The sequence below is a fragment of the Heterodontus francisci genome, chromosome 20, assembly GCF_036365525.1.
Source record: "Heterodontus francisci isolate sHetFra1 chromosome 20, sHetFra1.hap1, whole genome shotgun sequence".
NCBI lineage: Eukaryota > Metazoa > Chordata > Chondrichthyes > Heterodontiformes > Heterodontidae > Heterodontus > Heterodontus francisci.
Genome location: NC_090390.1, coordinates 78419125 through 78436020, shown reverse-complemented (window position 1 = coordinate 78436020; position 16896 = coordinate 78419125). Strand labels below are relative to the sequence as shown.

Sequence of the window (16896 nt, the reverse complement as noted above, 5' to 3'; positions counted from 1 at the left end):
TCTCTTGCCTTGTCCTCTCTCTCTAATTTATCATATCTTCTCTCGCTTGATCCCTCGCCCCCACTATTTAGTTTAAAGCCCTCTCTACCGCTCCAGTTATACGACTCACTAGAACACTGGTCCCAGCATGGTTCAGGTGAAGCTTATGTCCTTCTCAATTATTATCTTAAAACATACTATATTATGAATACTACTGCTTAGATGTTTCCATACTTTTACTTCCCTTATCTGCTCCTCCGGCTCATTTCCCATTATCACATCCAGTAGCGAATCCTCCTTTGTTGGCTTCTTACATACTGGATTAGAAAGGAATCCTGTAAGCAGTGTCGGAACCCCAATCCCTTATCCCCTTTACCTACCTCTTATGGCCAATTAATTTCAGGGTAGTTGAAATCCCCAGTGATTATTATTCTATGTTACTCATTTCTCCAATTTGATTGCATATTTCTTCCTCCACCTCCCTTCCACCATTAGGTGTTCTATAGACTATTCTTAGTAGTGTGATTTTAAAAAATCTCTTAACTCTATCCACTTGGATTCTATTTCTGTCGAAGTTACCTTTTTTTTTCTGTTGCCATTATCTTATCGGAGAAGAAACTGGGGACTATATGAAACTGCAGGTCATGTTCACAACACATGCTCCCCCCAGATGTTCACATGTTCACCCCATAACAATTCTGTTTTATGTTCCTTGATAATTTAATTTCATAGTCGCTTTTTGACTTCTCTCTTAGTCTTTCCACCCAACAAGAGGGAAAAAGTGAGTAAAGGAGGTCGACAGTGGGTGACCATCTGCTGGCAGGACAGGAAGACGTGAGCAGAGATAATTGAGGATACTCTTAGTGATCTGCAGCTATCCAATGGGCATACAATACTGGATAACTCTAACACAGATGAGATCAACATATCGGAGGGAACTCACAAGCACCGTGATTACTCAGATAAGGGGAGGAGGAAGATGTGTTAACTGCAAGTATATAGAGAAGGGTCTCAGATCAGCCATGACCTCACTGAATGGTAGACAGGCTTGAGGGGCTAAATGGCCTACTCCTGTCCTTATGTTCCTACAGTAGTAGCAGGAGAATTAGTCATGTGAGTAGACAGTCGCTTCTGCAACCATATAGTGTATCAGCTCCCAGGTGCCTCATTAAGTTCAAGATTCATGTTGAGAGTGAAGAATAAGGCTTTTGATAAGGTCCCGCATGGGAGATTGGTTAAGAAAGTAAAGGCCCATGGGATCCAGGGTAATTTGGCAAATTGGATTCAAAATTGGCTTAGTGGCAGGAGGCAGAGGGTTGTTTCTGCGAGTGGAAGCTTGTGACCAGTGGTGTACCGCAGGGATCGGTGCAGGGACCCTTACTGTTTGTAGTGTACATTAATGATTTAGACGTGAATATAGGAGGTATGATCAGTAAGTTCGCAGACGACACGAAAATTGGTGGTGTCGCAAATAGTGTGGAGGAAAGCCTTGGACTACAGGACAATATAGATGGGCTAGTAAGATGGGCGGAGCAGTGGCAAATGGAGTTTAATCCTGAGAAGTGTGAGGCGATGCACTTTGGGAGGTCTAACAAGGCAATGGAATATACAATGGATGGTAGGACCCTAGGGAGTACAGAGGGTCAGAGGGACATTGGGGTGCTTGTCCATAGATCACTGAAGGCAGCAGCACAGGTAGATAAGGTGGTTAGGAAGGCATACGGGATACTTGCCTTTATTAGCCGAGGCATAGAATATATGAGCGGGGGGGTTATGTTAGAGCTGTATAAAACGCTGGTTAGGCCACAGTTGGAGTACTGTGTACAGTTCTGGTCGCCACACTATAGGAAGGATGTGATTGCAATGGAGAGGGTGCAGAGGAGATTCACCAGGATGTTGCCTGGGCTGGAGCATTTCAGTTATGAAGACAGACTAGATAGACTGGGGTTGTTTTCCTTGGAGCGGAGAAGGCTGAGAGGGGACCTGATTCAGGTATACAAAATTATGAGGGGCATTGATAGGATAGGAAGAAACTTTTTCCCTTAGCACAGAGGTCAATAACTAGGGGGCATCGATTTAAGGTTAGCGGCAGGAGGTTTAGAGGGGAGTTGAGGAGGAATTTTTTCACCCAGAGGGTGGTTGGAATCTGGAACACACTGCCTGAAGGCGTGGTAGAGGCAAGAACACTCACAACATTCAAGAAATATTTTGATGAGCACTTGAAATGCCATAACATACAAGACTACGGGCCAAGTGCGGAGAAATGGGATTAGTGAGGACGGGTGCTTGATGGTCGGCACAGGCATGTTGGGCCGAAGGGCCTGTTTCTGTGCTGTAAAACTCTATGACTCTAATAAGACTCAGATTTCCAAAGAGGCCTCCAGCAGTTTAGCAGGACCTTAAAAAAGTAACCACCTCAGGATTATTTCCAGTGCATGCACTCGCCAGTATAGGAACAGCCAAATTAGCAGAGGCAGGGTATATCACATTCAGATTCATGTGGCAATGGGAGGTGTGAACTGCAATGATACAATAGCATACACCTAAACAGACATGGGTCTAATATCCTCAAGGGTGGAGGATAACTAGAGCTGTGGGAGATAGTTTTAACCAACATACTTGAATGCGAGGAAACCAACAGAGTCGGAGAAAATAAGATGTGGATGTATAATAGAGGTAAAAAGATTGAAAGTGGGAGGTAAAATAGGTAAACTAAAATGTTGAAAGAGTTAAAAAGGGAAGAAAATTAAATTATATAGCACCTTACAAAGGATGTACCAAAGCATTTTACAGTCAATGGCTTACTACTGAAATGTAGTCACTGCTTAGTAAGCAACCACAGCAGTCAACTTGCAGATAGCAAGGTACAATAAACAACAATGAGATAAACGACCAGATAATTTGTTTTGTCGCTGTAAACGTCAGCCAGAACATCAGAAGAATCCCATTGCTCTTCTTTGAATAGTGCCCTGGGATTCTTTGTTTTCTCATCCATCCAACTAGGCAGACAAACTTGGTTTAATGTCTCATCTGAAAGATGAGACCTCTGCCAGGCACTACCCCCTCTATACTGCACTGAAATGGCAGCGTGGATTATTGGGGCGTGATTCACTCATGGCTGTAATTGGATCAGAACTGGATATAAAAATTCAAGACTGATTGGGAATAAAGGAAGGAAGGAGGGGGTATTAGATACAATACCACAGCCTTAGACTTAGCCCTAATTAGTGGCCAAGTAGAATTCCTTTGGATTGAGCTGAGGAATAAGAAGTGATCAGTCACACTATGAGGATAACAGAGGAATCAGATATTGATTCATTCAAATGCAAATGATACAGCACAGAAGGAGGCCATTCAGCCCAATGTGCCTATGCTGGCTCTTTGAAAGAGCTGTCCAATTAGTCTCACTCTCTTGCTCTTTCCCCATAACTCTGAAAAATTTTCATTTTCATGTATACATCCTTTTGAAAATCACTACTGAATCTGCTTCCATTACCCTTTAAGGTAATGCATTCCAGGTCACAACATCTTGTCATCTGAAAAAAATGTTTTCTCACATCACTTCTGGTTCTTTTGTCAATCTTAAATCTATGTTCTCTACCACTGGAAACAGTTTCTCTTTATTTACTCTATCAAAACCATTCATGATTTTGAGCACCTCTATCAAAAGCACCTCTCTCTGCTCTAAGGAGAAAACCCCAAGCTTTCCAGTCTCTCCACATAACTCAAGTCTCTTCTGCACCCTAAGGCCTTGACATCCTTCCTGAAGAACAGTGCCCATAATTGAACATAATACTCCAGCTGAGCCTAACGAGTGTTTTTAGAAAGGTTTGGCATAACATCCTTGCTTTTCCACTCTGTGCCTCTATTAATAAAGGATTTTTTTTTTCAAAAAAAGTTTTCTCAACTTTTCCTGCCACTGTCAAAGATTAATGTACATACACCCCAGGTCTCTGCTGCTGCTGCACTCCTTTAAAATTGTACCATTTTGTCTCTCCTCATTCTTCCTTCCAAAATATATCACTTCCCATGTCTCTGCCATGTGTCTTCTCATTTACCAGTCTATGACCTCCTGATGTCTATTACTATCTTCCTCATTGTCCACTACATTTCCAAGCTTTGCATCGTCTGCAAACTTTGAAATTATGTCTGGTATACGTCAATGTATATGCTAAAGAGCAGTGGTGCTAATACCAAACCCTGGGGAACACTCTCCAGTCTGAAAAACAACCCTTCACCACTACTCCCTGCTTTCTGTCCCTTAGCCAATTTTGTATCCATGCTGCCACTGCCCCTTCAATCTTTGCTAACAAAGTCCAAATTTAACTCTATCAAAATCCTTCATAATTATTTAGCTTTCTTTCAGAAAATATTATTTTGGGATTCAGTATATGAGTAAATTGAGACTTGATATATGGTAAGTGCAGTAGGCTTGGGAGGAACATGTGACTTTGAACCTAATGGTTACCAAAGCTTCCCTCACATCATATCTGGGTCATTGGCAGACGAATTGACAGAGATCGATTGCTATGATTAGTCAACAACTCTACTACCATTGCATAATGTGACTACTAGTGTGGTGGAAGGCCAACTAAAATGGACCTTAGCCCACGATGGGTATATTATAAACTGCCACACAATGGAGGGGAAATAGAGAATAAAATTTGTACACAAATTAATGGATTATGATAACAGTAGAATTACAATTGCATTAGATTTTAGCTATCCAAAAATAGACTGGGCTATGCAGGATGTTCACATTGAATTAAGAGGACTCCTTTTGCAGAATATTTGGGACTATTTTCTCAGTCGGTGTGTTGCTACTTCAACAAACACTACTTGACCTGCTTGTAAGTAATGAGATGGAGTAAATAGGAGACTACAGTATAATTAGGCTCAGTGTAAGAATAGAAAAGCAAAAACAGAAATAAATTATAGTAAGATTAAAAAGAAACCTTGCCCACATGTAATAGAAGGAAAAGCTGGCAAACAAAACTGTAAACTAGCAATGGGAAATATCTAAACAGGAAATGGAAATCATGTTCACTCAAGTTTTTAAAAAAAGGAAGCGAATCAAAGGCCAGTGTCCCATGCATGATTAGAGAAACTAGATCAAATCTGAATCAAAAAGAACTGCACTTAGAAAAGATTATAAAAATGAAAGTCAGAATGAATAACTATACAGGATCCTACTATATAGGATGGTTATGAAAAGAGATTAGAAGCACTAAGATTTAGAATGATAGAAATTTAGCATTAAAACAGTATATTAGCACCAAATTAGGGGTGGAGTTCAATGTTCCCTCCAAGCTACCTGGCTGCAAGGCAACCCAAAAGTTCCCATGCAGGCCACACACAAGTTGACCCCTTTAAGTTACCATGAGTGTGTGGCTGCACAAAAAGCTTTAACGGGCCTGTGCACTTAAACAACGCACCCACACACTCCAATAAAAATTAGAGGGTGCATTGGTAGAGCTACGAAGAAAGAAAAGAGGTGAGAGAAAAGTGAGGGAATGATAGAAATATGAAGTACTTTGTTTCAATTGTCACAGAGGGGGTGGATATTGGGTCATGCAACCACCAGAGATTGAAGAGCAACTAGCAGCAGTTACCATTTATGAGGAACAACAGGTAAAGACCCTCTGTTAATCCCGTCCCACATAATTGGGATACCTTGCATATCACAATATTTACACTCTCCACCCCATCCAAAAGCCTGGAGAGATGAAAAACCATTAAAAAAAAACAATTTGGAGGGAAAAGATTTGGGAAATTTTACTCCAGCCCATCTAGGCAATCAAAACTCATCCAGATCACTCTGACCCTGAATTCCCTGCTGTACCTACCTTTTGTAAGAGGTGACATCTGCCCCAACCAGAAACAAGTCCAGCTCTTGCTTAAAGGAATTCAGCAAATCTGCATCTGCTGCACAAAAGCAGCCTGTTCCAGAGATCCACTATTCTCTAGGAAAGAAATCACCTCCCGACATCTAACCTTGATCTAGTCTTCCCTAAATTGGAACAAACTGTCAATTGGAACACAATCTATTCCCTTTTTCATCTTAAAAGCCTCAATCAGATCACCCTCAAGTCTATGCTTCTCTAAAGCGTAGTCCCAACTGTTTTAACCTGTCTTGATAGCTAAGATACTTTATAATGGGAATTAGTCTAGTGGCCTTCCTCTCCAACCTTTCCAAAACCTCAATATCACCCACCATGTGAGGGGACCAAAACTGGGTACAGTATTTCAAGTGAGGCCTGACTAGGGTCTTGTACAAGGACAGTAGTTTGCCATATCTTGTAACCAATTGTCCGATTTGCTCTACCTATTGCTTCACGGCACTGATCATGTACCTTTAGAGATCTACACACTACAATGTTCATATCTCTTTCTTTCTCCACCTTCTTTAATGCTTTTCAATGAAGGATGTATGAATTTTGTGCATTCACCCTACCCACATGCATAACATTGCACTTAACCGAATTAAATATCATTTGCCAGTCATGAGTCCAATCTCCCAACACTTTATAATCAGCACGAAGCAGTCAAGCATCGTCTACAATCCTAATGCTCATACAGATTTTCGTATCATCTGCAAATTTGCAGATTATGGCCTCAACACCTACATCAACATCATTACAGATTTAAAGAGAAATAGTACTGAAGAAGTCATTCAAACTTGGGATAGACAATTCATGGGGACCTAATTGTTTATATCTGAAGTTCCTGGATGAAGCCAAGAAAATATAATGAAAACTACAACTCTAACATTTCAACGTTTGAAATGGAAAATGTTTTGAGGATAGGAGGGTGGCAAATGTGACCCCCCCACCAATTCCTCACTTTAAAAATAGGGCAAGTCAGAAAACTGTAGATTTTATTTCAGTTGTTGGTAAACTACTAGAATCTATAACCAGATGAAATTACTAAGCACTTCAAGGAACATGAAGGACAGCCTGGATTTCTACAAGACAGGCCATTCTTGGCAAACCTTACAGAATATTTAGAAGTAACAGAGCATGAATAGAAGAAATTCACGAGATGTACTTCCTATGGATTTAAAAAAAGCATTGGGTAAGAAAACGCATACAGGACTTAGTGAATATAATAGCACACTGAATTAGGGTGGCTGTGGCCACCTCAAGATGTTTACAGGGATAAAACAAAGTTTTATAGAGTGGAAAAATGTTGCAAATGCTCCACAGGGGGGGGGTCTGTCATCAGGTGTTCTTATTTACTATGTGGATAAATAATCCAGACTCAAATTGGACAAGTGATATCAACATTTGCTGAAAACACTAAATCAGAGGTATGATTAAATTGTGACGACAGTTAAAGACTTATAGGATCTAAACAAATGCAGTTAATGTTTTAAAAAAGGGGAAACAAAATATACCGCAAATGGTAATAATTTAGATTAAGTAGATTAGGGGAACAGATACACAAATCATTAAGGGCGGTAGCTCAAGTAAATAAGATGAAGGGAAAGAAAAATAGAATCTGTTATTTTGTAGAATAGCATAGAACAGAAAATCAAGGAGATAAATGTTGAACATGTACAAGACTTTAGTTATGCAGCAGTTGAATAATAGCATATTATCTAGGGCATCCATTACAGGAAGGATATAGAAGCAAAGGACAAAGTGCAGCATAGGCTCACTTGGATACTACCAGCGATGAAGAGTGAGTTGAGACCTTAAGGTTTTTTTCCACAAGACCTGATGAAAGTCTTCAAAATTACTGAGAGATGTGATAAGGTAAATGGCGACAGACTGTTTTCACTAGTTGGCAAGGCATGAACAAGAGGACACAAATTTAAAATCACAAAAAGAATGCTAGGTTAGAAAAAATTCTAAACAGAGGGTGGTTAGAATGCGGAGCTCTCTGCCACAAACCTCTGTTAGAGTCCATGAACACTTTTAAAAGAGAATTTAGGTCATTTTTTCAACAAGAGGAACATAAAGAGTATGAAAGCAGGTGAGAGCTATGTGAGAGTTGCAAAGAAACCACTGCACAGACTTCATGGCAGTAACACTCTGAGATTCTATCACCTAAAAGCTTTTTTTTTAAGGACAATAAATACATAGGATCCATAACTAGATCACAAATTCAGTCTTTTTGTTTCATTTCCCAGGTTCTTTTGTGAGAATGCGGTTGGGGGGGGGGGGGGGGGGGGGTTGGGGAGAGGGGGGCAGCGGAGGAGGAGGTGGATTTTGTTGTAGGTAGAACTTACAGAAATTATCCTTCTTGCCTTTCATTAGTTCGTTCTCGTTCATGGAAGGCCAGTTATTGATCCTAAAAGATATGCGATTACCTGCCATCATGGAGGACGTTATGGAATAGGAGATATGTGCATGAGGAAAATTAGTTTTAATGGATTCTGATTACAACAAGAAGTTGCATTTATATAGCATCTTTAAATGTAGCAAGACATCATAGAAATCTGTCGCCATCAGTTAGCCTACAACAAACCTGGAAGTGACATGAGGTGAACCACCCAGTGCAGGAACACTTTAGGAACCATAAAGTCTGCTTTTTCCTCTCAAGCATGCTACACTTAACATGTCAGGTCTCAAATTACTCATATACTGCTTCCCAAAATGTTATTTTCTGAAAGAAATCCATCTAATTTGTATTTGAGCGAAGCAATACTAACAGCTTCCACTATCTCCCTTGGGGGTGTGATCCATAGACTGATTATTTACTCATATGAACAGTAACCGGCCAGTCAACCCCTTGAGTTTTTTCCGCTGCATTCTGGAGAGAACAGTAGGGTGCTGGAGCCACAGTCAGAGCTGGAATCGGTTTTGGAAGTAGTAAAAGTTCTCCTGTTGTGCAAGTTGGATTTGAATTTATCAGCACGTTGGGCCAAATGGCTTATTTCAATGCTGTAAATGCTATGTCATAAAATTCTATCTAACAACTTGCAAGATAAACATGGTCTCAGCCCTAATGCAGCAGGCTGCCAGTGCATCCCTGGGAGAAAGCTACTTTATCACCAGCGGAAGAGGCTTAAAAGGTCAGAGGCATTTTTGATGCACTGTAATCTTCTCTCCAGGCCACCAGGTATACAAATATTAGGGCCATCTTATTGTACGAACAGTAAAGTAGTCTTGAAATGCTAGAAGTTGAAGGAGCACATGCACAGTGACAATCATGTACACAACTTGCATGCCAATCTTAGTGTCAGTAAGTGACAACATATCATGCAGCTCAGGGTTTTTACAATGAACTGAGGTGTTCTGACCTTGGAAGCTGCCAGTGTGACAAGGCATTCAATTGTACTTTACATTTAAGATTTGCCCTACTGAGGTACGCATATGCATTAGATGCAATAAAATAGCTGTAAGTTTGTGTGAGGGCCCAAAAAGAGCAAGCAATAAATATGGAACAGGCAATATTTTGTGCCATGCAATTTTGGGCCATCTACCCGATACATGGTACTGTCGGGTAGTCTTACCTTTGCCATATTTCGTTAAGTGTGCCATCTTCTTGCGCATCTGTTCCCATGATTTGCAGACAGTGTATGCAGCGTTGAGCCTGGTCATCAGCTGCTGCCAAAAAGGGTACACCACTGTCTTCTGGGGAGGTTGCCCTGAAGTGTCAAAAAGGGGAACCATATCATACATCCATTTTTCCAGCATCAAACAGTGGGTTGGGTGCTGTATCACTCCATTATTTGCCCACAAAATCTGTTTTGTCATCAGACTGGATTTCCTTGCACCTAATTTTTGATTAGTATCTCCTTTCTCTCCTCCACACCACCCCACCAAAAAAACTGGTAAATATTTAAAATTTATTCTGAAACTGTGTAAAGCCTGAAATAATATTTGTCCCCACATGCAATATTGCACTTTCAAGTTCATGCATCTCTTTAAATCTGATGTGCTAGCCAGACTTGTCACATTGCGCTTTATCCTGGCTCCCTGGACAAGGCCAAAGCTGGCCAGGCAGCTATGAATTAACAGTCAATTGAGCTGACCACAGCAAATTGGAGCAGTCAGTTCACTGGCTGACAGGCTAACTTTGTGCCAGCAGTTAACTAAACAAGTCTAGCCTCAGCCCAGCGTGGAAAAACAGTCCTATATACTATTATATAAAGATTTCTAAACTTTCAGGCATTGCAGTGGCAATGCAAGACACTTTCAAGTTTCTGCAAATTTAAAGATTATGAACGTATCTTTTTGTATGTAGAATTTAAATAAATTACACGTTCAATTGAGACACTCACCAGTTGCTGCTCAGAATCAAAGAATATAGGTCCACAAAACTCCAAACCATTTATCCACTGCTTCAAATGTGGAGTAATGAATTCAGCCATGAACTTATTGAATGGTGGAGCAAGCTTGAAGGGCCGAGTGGCCTACTGCTGCTCCTGATTCGCATGTTTGTATGTTCATATAAAAATCTTGCTGTAACAAAATTTGGACTGAACTTTGTAAAGACTTGACAATTATCCATAATATAACTGCAAAAGAATACAACTTTAAATTTGTTTCACAGCCTTAATTTTAAACGTTATTTATTCAAACTTTCTTCAGCTCACATATAACCTACTTCAGAGGCAAATGTGTTTGAGGAAATAAATTTCAGTCACACAATTTTGATCAATCAAAATGACTGACATGACGTAAGGCACAGCAATTTATCATAGGAGGTCACGTTAGATCATATGAAATGTCAGAACAAGATTGAGCTATTAGAAATGTCACTGTGGAACTACCTTCCAACTCACTCATCTCTAATGCATGGCAGTATTAATGAACAATTTTAGATAACCTTGACAGAAAATCCAGTCAATTAGTTAAAATTAGGCTCCATATCCATGGGTTATTTTTCCAGCACCTGTTCTGCTTTCCAGTTATGTGAAGTTTATTTTGACAATTATGGAATTATGGTTTGAAGATGGAAATAAAGAATGCTAACATATTCCATTCAGCCATTTACTGTAGCATTAATCAAATTAGTTAATGTTATTTGTTCAACGCCCTACTGTATGTACACTTCATTGGGATTGCACTCAGGAAAGTGGCTGCAATCCATTTGACTGTTCAGCAGTTGAGCACTACTGCAAATGGGAGAAAAGCAATTGGCATTTAATTCAAAACTTCTCAGGTTTCAGATTTAACAGTACATTTAATGGTATTTTACGGAATTCAAAACTCACTTGGACAGGATACATCCAACAACTGTGCTTAATCGTTGGCAACATACTACACAACTTTTGGAACTAAGGGGGCTAGAAAAATTGTTTGTCTCCTTGTCTTCTCCAGCTTTAGCTCCTTTATAGGAACATAGAAACAACAGTTGACCATTCAGCCCATTGAGCTTATTCCACCATTCAATGGCTGATCTGTATCTTAACTCTATCGACCCTTAATACCCTCGCCAAACAAAAAAATCAATCTCAGTTTTGGAATTTTCAACTGACCTAGCCACAACAGCTTTTTAGGGAAGAGTTCCAGATTTCCACTAACCTTTGTGTGAAGGTGGCTAAAGTACGGACAGAAATGCAAGTCATTCAGCACCAGAAATAAACAATGCTTTTACAACTGGTGTACAAAACTCAACGGACTAATAGTATGACACAAAAGATGTAAATGCCAGCTTGGCTTGGTAGCACTGTCCCCTCCAAGTCAAAAGGATGGGTATGAGCCATATTCCTTGGCTTAAGCACCTAACTTAAGCTGACACCCACTGAATGAGCGCTGCATTGTCTAGTTCGGGTGGATATTGATCCCATGGCACTGTGGTGAGATGTGATAAGGCACTATATAATTGTAAGTTTTTTTTAAATATAGACATTACAACTCATCAAGGACCTTAAAAATGAATTTTATTACCCCTCCCCAATATTCTGTTATCCATTACAGCCGTCGTCAGAAATTATAAGAGTTTTTTTTAACATCTGCTTCTATAGTGTAAAATTGTGTGTTGACTGTATTTGCCACCTAGAATTCACACGGGTAGTGGCAGCCTAGTTCTGCAGTTCTCAAGGTGATTCAGTTTCAAACTGAATACTAGTGTAACCTACTACTGAATGAATTCCAGCAAAACCTTTTTTGGGGTTTTGTAGTATGCAGTCACCATTTAAATAACATAAATAATGGCAAAATAACATTATTTTGCTAATTCCACCTTTAAAAGGGTTACAGAAAGAAAGACTGTTCTTTGAAATCTGAAGCAAACCTCCTTAAATTATGCAAAACACCTGTAGAGAAGGGAAATCATATCCTGTTGCATGGTTGCCCCCATCATACCCCTTCCAAATCAGAAAAAATATCTCCAAGTAGCCTGTAACAACCACAGCTGAGAACAAATCCAGAAATAAAATGCATGCAACACTAGAAATACAAATGGCTGTGAGTTTCAATAAAAAACAACACCCATTATTGAAGTAAATTAGGGCACAAGAAGAAAAAATATTCAGTGATGGACCATTACAGATGTCAATTTTCTGGAACCTATGAAAACAAGACACAGAATAAGCTAGAATTGGCAAAGATGAAGACAGCCCAGAATTAAAACCTACAATGGGCTTTGCTGGTTTTCCTAAAGTTGTTTTGAGCACATGAGGTAGGTATTTCTGCCTCCTCCATGCAAAAAAACAGATGTTAAAAGTAATGGGCTGGATTTTGCTGTACTAACAATGGCAAGGCTGTCAACGCTCACCATTATTACTGGGTAAAACCATCTACAGCGGCTACCATCCACACACACGCGTATTTGAGCACACAGATCCAGAAGCTGCCATCAGTGATACCCTGCTCCTCCACAGGCTGTGCTGTTGCAGTTTTTTATGCAATGGAATCTGTGCAGAGATCATGATCTTGGCGGGAATTTAAACTAAATACTCACTATAATCGCAGTAAAGACCAATGGTAAAGCATAAGCCTGGTTTAGACAGGAGTAACTGAGTTTTTAAAAGGTGTGGTAAATCATAATTGCTTCTGAACAACTTGTCTGGTCCAGAAAAATTAATTTTACAAGTGTAGAGTCTCATTCTTTAAGAAAATTAATGAAGATTTTTTTCAAACATTATATAGTTTTTGTATTTTGTTCTTTTATATCTATCACTTAATCCCATGTGTCTGACTCAGCCTTCAATTCACTTATGGCATAATGATTGAAATGCGATTTATATTTCCTGTTCATCACTTGCTGCTTTGAAGTTTGTGAGGATTCTTCAATCTGATCAGTTGAGAAGGCTCCTTGGTGGTTGCCCTGCTCACAGATGCCACAGATCCACTGTAGAGGGTGCAGAGTTCAGACAGAAGACTAAAGATAGAAAATTTGCCCCAACAAGCTTGCTAAAAGTCTTCTTCTTCTTTGGCCTTCTTGTCTCGAGAGACAATGGGTAAGCGCCTAGAGGTGGTCAGTGGTTTGTGGAGCAGCACCTGTAGATAAAATTGGTTGTCGGGGCTGTTACACAGTTGGCTCTCTCCTTGCACTTGTCTTTTTTCCTGCCAACAGCTAAGTCTCTTCGACTCGCCACTCTTTGGCCCCGCCTTTATGGCTGTCCACCAGCTCTGGCAATCACTGGCAACTGACTCCCACGACTTGTGGTCAATGTCACAGGACTTCAGGTTGTATTTGCACACATCTTTAAAGCGGAGACGTGGATGGCCGGTGGGTCCGAAACCAGTGACGAGCTCACTGTACAATGCATCCTTGGGGATCCTGCCATCTTCCATGCAGCTCACATGGCCAAGCCATTTCAAGTGCCGCTGGCTCAGTAGGGTGTACATGCTGGGGATGTTGGCTGCCTCGAGGACTTCTGCGTTGGAGATACGGTCCTGCCACCTGATGCCAAGGATTCTCCGGAGGCAGCAAAGATGGAATGAGTTGAGACGTCGCTCTTGGCTGACATATGTTGTCCAGGCTTCACTGCCGTAGAGCAAGCTACTGAGGACACAGGCTTGAAACACTCGGACTTTTGTGTTCCGTGTCAGTGCGCCATTTTCTCACACCCTCATAGCCAGTCTGGACATAGCAGCGGACGCCTTTCCCATGTGCTTGTTGATTTCTGCATCGAGAGACAAGTTACAGGTGATAGTTGAACCCAGGTAGGCGAACTCTTGAACCACTTCCTGAGTGTGGTCGCAGATATTGATGGATGGAGCATTTCTGACGTCCTGTTCCATGATGTTTGTTTTCTTCAGACTGATCGTTAGGCCAAATTCGTTGCAGGCAGCTGCAATCCTGTCGATGAGTCTCTGCAGACACTCTTCAGTGTGGGATGTTAGTGCAGCATCGTCAGCAAAGAGGAGTTTCCTGATGAGGACTTTCCGTACTTTGGTCATCGCTCTAAGACAGGCAAGGTTGAACAACCTGCCAGCTGATCTTGTGGAGGAAAATTTCTTCTTCTGAAGACTTAAATGCATGTGAGAGCAGCAGTGAGAAGATCCCAAACAGTGTAGGTCCTAGAACACAGCCCTGTTTCACACCACTCAGGATAGGAAAGGGGTCTGATGAGGCACCGCTATGCTGAATTGTGCCTCTCATATTGTCTTGGAATGAGGTGATGATATTTAGTAGCTTTGGTGGATATCCAATCTTTGCTAGTAGTCTGAATAGACCACGTCTGCTGACGAGGTCAAAGGCTTTGGTGAGATCTACGAAAGCAATGTAGAGGGGCATCTGTTGTTCGCGGCATTTCTCCTGTAGCTGGCGAAGGGAGAACAGCATGTCAATGGTGGATCTCTCTGCTCGAAAGCCGCACTGTGCCTCAGGGTAGACACGCTCAGCCAGCTTCTGGAGTCTGTTTAAAACGACTCGAGCAAAGACTTTCCTCACTATGCTGAGCAGGGAGATTCCACGGTAGTTGTTGCAGTCACCACGGTCACCCTTGTTCTTATAGAAGGTGATGATATTAGCAATGTGCATGACATGTGGTACTGCTCCCGCATCCCAGCACAGGCAAAGCAGTTCATGGAGAGTATAGCAGGCTTGAAAGTCTACAGCCAGCTGAACATGAGGTGAAGAGTGAAAGACTTTCCTTCACTGCTCACAGTAAAATGCTAATTTCTTTTGGAGGTGAAAGACTTCTTTATTTTTTCTCAATTGCATCCATCCTAAGCAATAAATGTTGAAGTGCAAGTGCACGTCACAGAATAATATATTTTACTTCTAACTCAACAAAACAAATTTCAAATTATAGAGACCTACAAATTGAACTGCAAAAATAAAATTAAGGCTAGATGGTCATGTTTTTCAATTAGTCAATGGATGGTACAAGACTTTTGAAATGCTCCTTAAAATGGATACTGAAAGCATTTCAATTATTGGCCAGGGAAGCCGCACTGCTCTAATACCTGTGGGTTTTCCCTGGCTAAGCCTGCATTTTTCCATGATGAACATTTTCCACATTCAAAAAGAATCAACACATGCACTAAGTCTCAAACATGTGTTTTCACATTTTTCTAGCTTTTTTTAAATAAAGATTAAGATTCCAAAAATAGCTCCCTTAACTTGCTACTCTGTCTCCAATGGCTGGCAGCTATGAAGAATGGCCCAGATTGATCCCATCCTTCCCCACATTTTCCATCCATCATTGTGAGATTATCCACAAATGTGCACCTTTTAGAGTGTAGCATTTCTATGAAAGGTATTAAAATGTGTTTCCTCAAAAACAAATAGTAGGGGGAAACAATATATACCACAATAAAAGTCACTGGACACATCCACTTTGCTCATTAGATGTTACTTTTAAAGGTTAGGCAGCTCCTTCTCAATTTCATTTTAACCACTTTTTTCATATTGTTGAATAAAAGCCTCATATAAACTTATATTAGATTGATACAAAATTTGTTTTTAACCAGAGATTTGCAGAAAAGGGCATGATAATGCCATTTATCAGGAGTAGGAAGTTAACTGGAGTTGATCACTGATGTAAAATATGCCCTGTAAATCAAGTTTAGTGCAATTCACTGTATAAAATCCTATTAGAACGTTTTCATTAAATACTACAGAAGATGCTACAAAATACTGCAAAGGATAAGGCCCAAGGTATTAAAGGCAAAGCGTCAGCTTGGATATACAGACTCCTGAAAGATAAAAAAATCAGCAAGTAGGACTAAATAGATAATTCTCATTGGCAAGATGTAGCTATTAGCATTCCCCGATGATCAATATGATCGTATACGATCAATTTATCCATATGATATGCAATAATTTGAACATGTGCATTGCGAGATCAGCAAGCTATGGGCAAATTGAAATGAATAATAAGAGATTTTCGGACAAAGACAGATTAGGCAATTAAGTAGAAGATATGAGGTTGTGGTACACATTGGTACCAATGACATAGGGAGGAACAGTGATGAGGTCCTGCAGGGGGAGTTTAAGGAGTTAGGTAGTAAGTTAAAAAAACAGGACCTCTAGGGTTGTAATCTCTGGATTACTCCCTGTGCCACGTGCCAGTGAGGCTAGAAATAGGAAGATAGAGCAGCTGGTGTTGAAGGGAGGGTTTTAGATATCTGGACCATTGGGCTCTCTTCAGGGACAGATGGGACCTGTACAAGAAGGACGGGTTGCATCTAAACTGGAAGGGCACTAATATCCTGGCTGCAAGGTTTGCTAGCGTCTCTCGGGAGGGTTTAAACTAGTGTGGCAGGGGGGTGGGAACCAGAGCAGTAGGACAGCTAGTGAAGTAAATGAGGGGGACATAGTAAATAAGGCCAGTAGGACTAAGAGGAAGAGCAGGCAGGGAGATGTTGCTGAGCACAGCGGGACTGGTGGTCTGAAGTGCATTTGTTTCAATGCGAGAAGTATAACCGGTAAGGCAGATGAACTTAGAGCTTGGATTAGTACTTGGAAATATGATGTTGTTGCTATTACAGAGACTTGGTTGAGGGAAGGGCAGGATTGGCAGCTAAATGTTCCAGGCTTTAGAAGCTTCAGGCGGGATAGAGGGGG

General features: G+C 40.7%; 1 protein-coding gene across 6 annotated transcripts in view; it reads right to left on the bottom strand.

Annotated features, from left to right (window-relative positions):
- LOC137380760 (metal transporter CNNM2-like) overlaps positions 1–16896 on the bottom strand; it is a 263880-nt gene that overhangs the window by 119230 nt on the left and 127754 nt on the right. For 2 of the 6 annotated variants that reach the window (XM_068053075.1, XM_068053076.1), the window contains exon 2: positions 9440–9574. The exons of the other annotated variants lie outside the window; for them this stretch is intronic. In XM_068053075.1, the coding sequence (XP_067909176.1) occupies positions 9440–9574 (135 nt within the window). The remainder of the gene's footprint in view (positions 1–9439; positions 9575–16896) is intronic. 6 annotated transcript variants of the gene reach the window in all.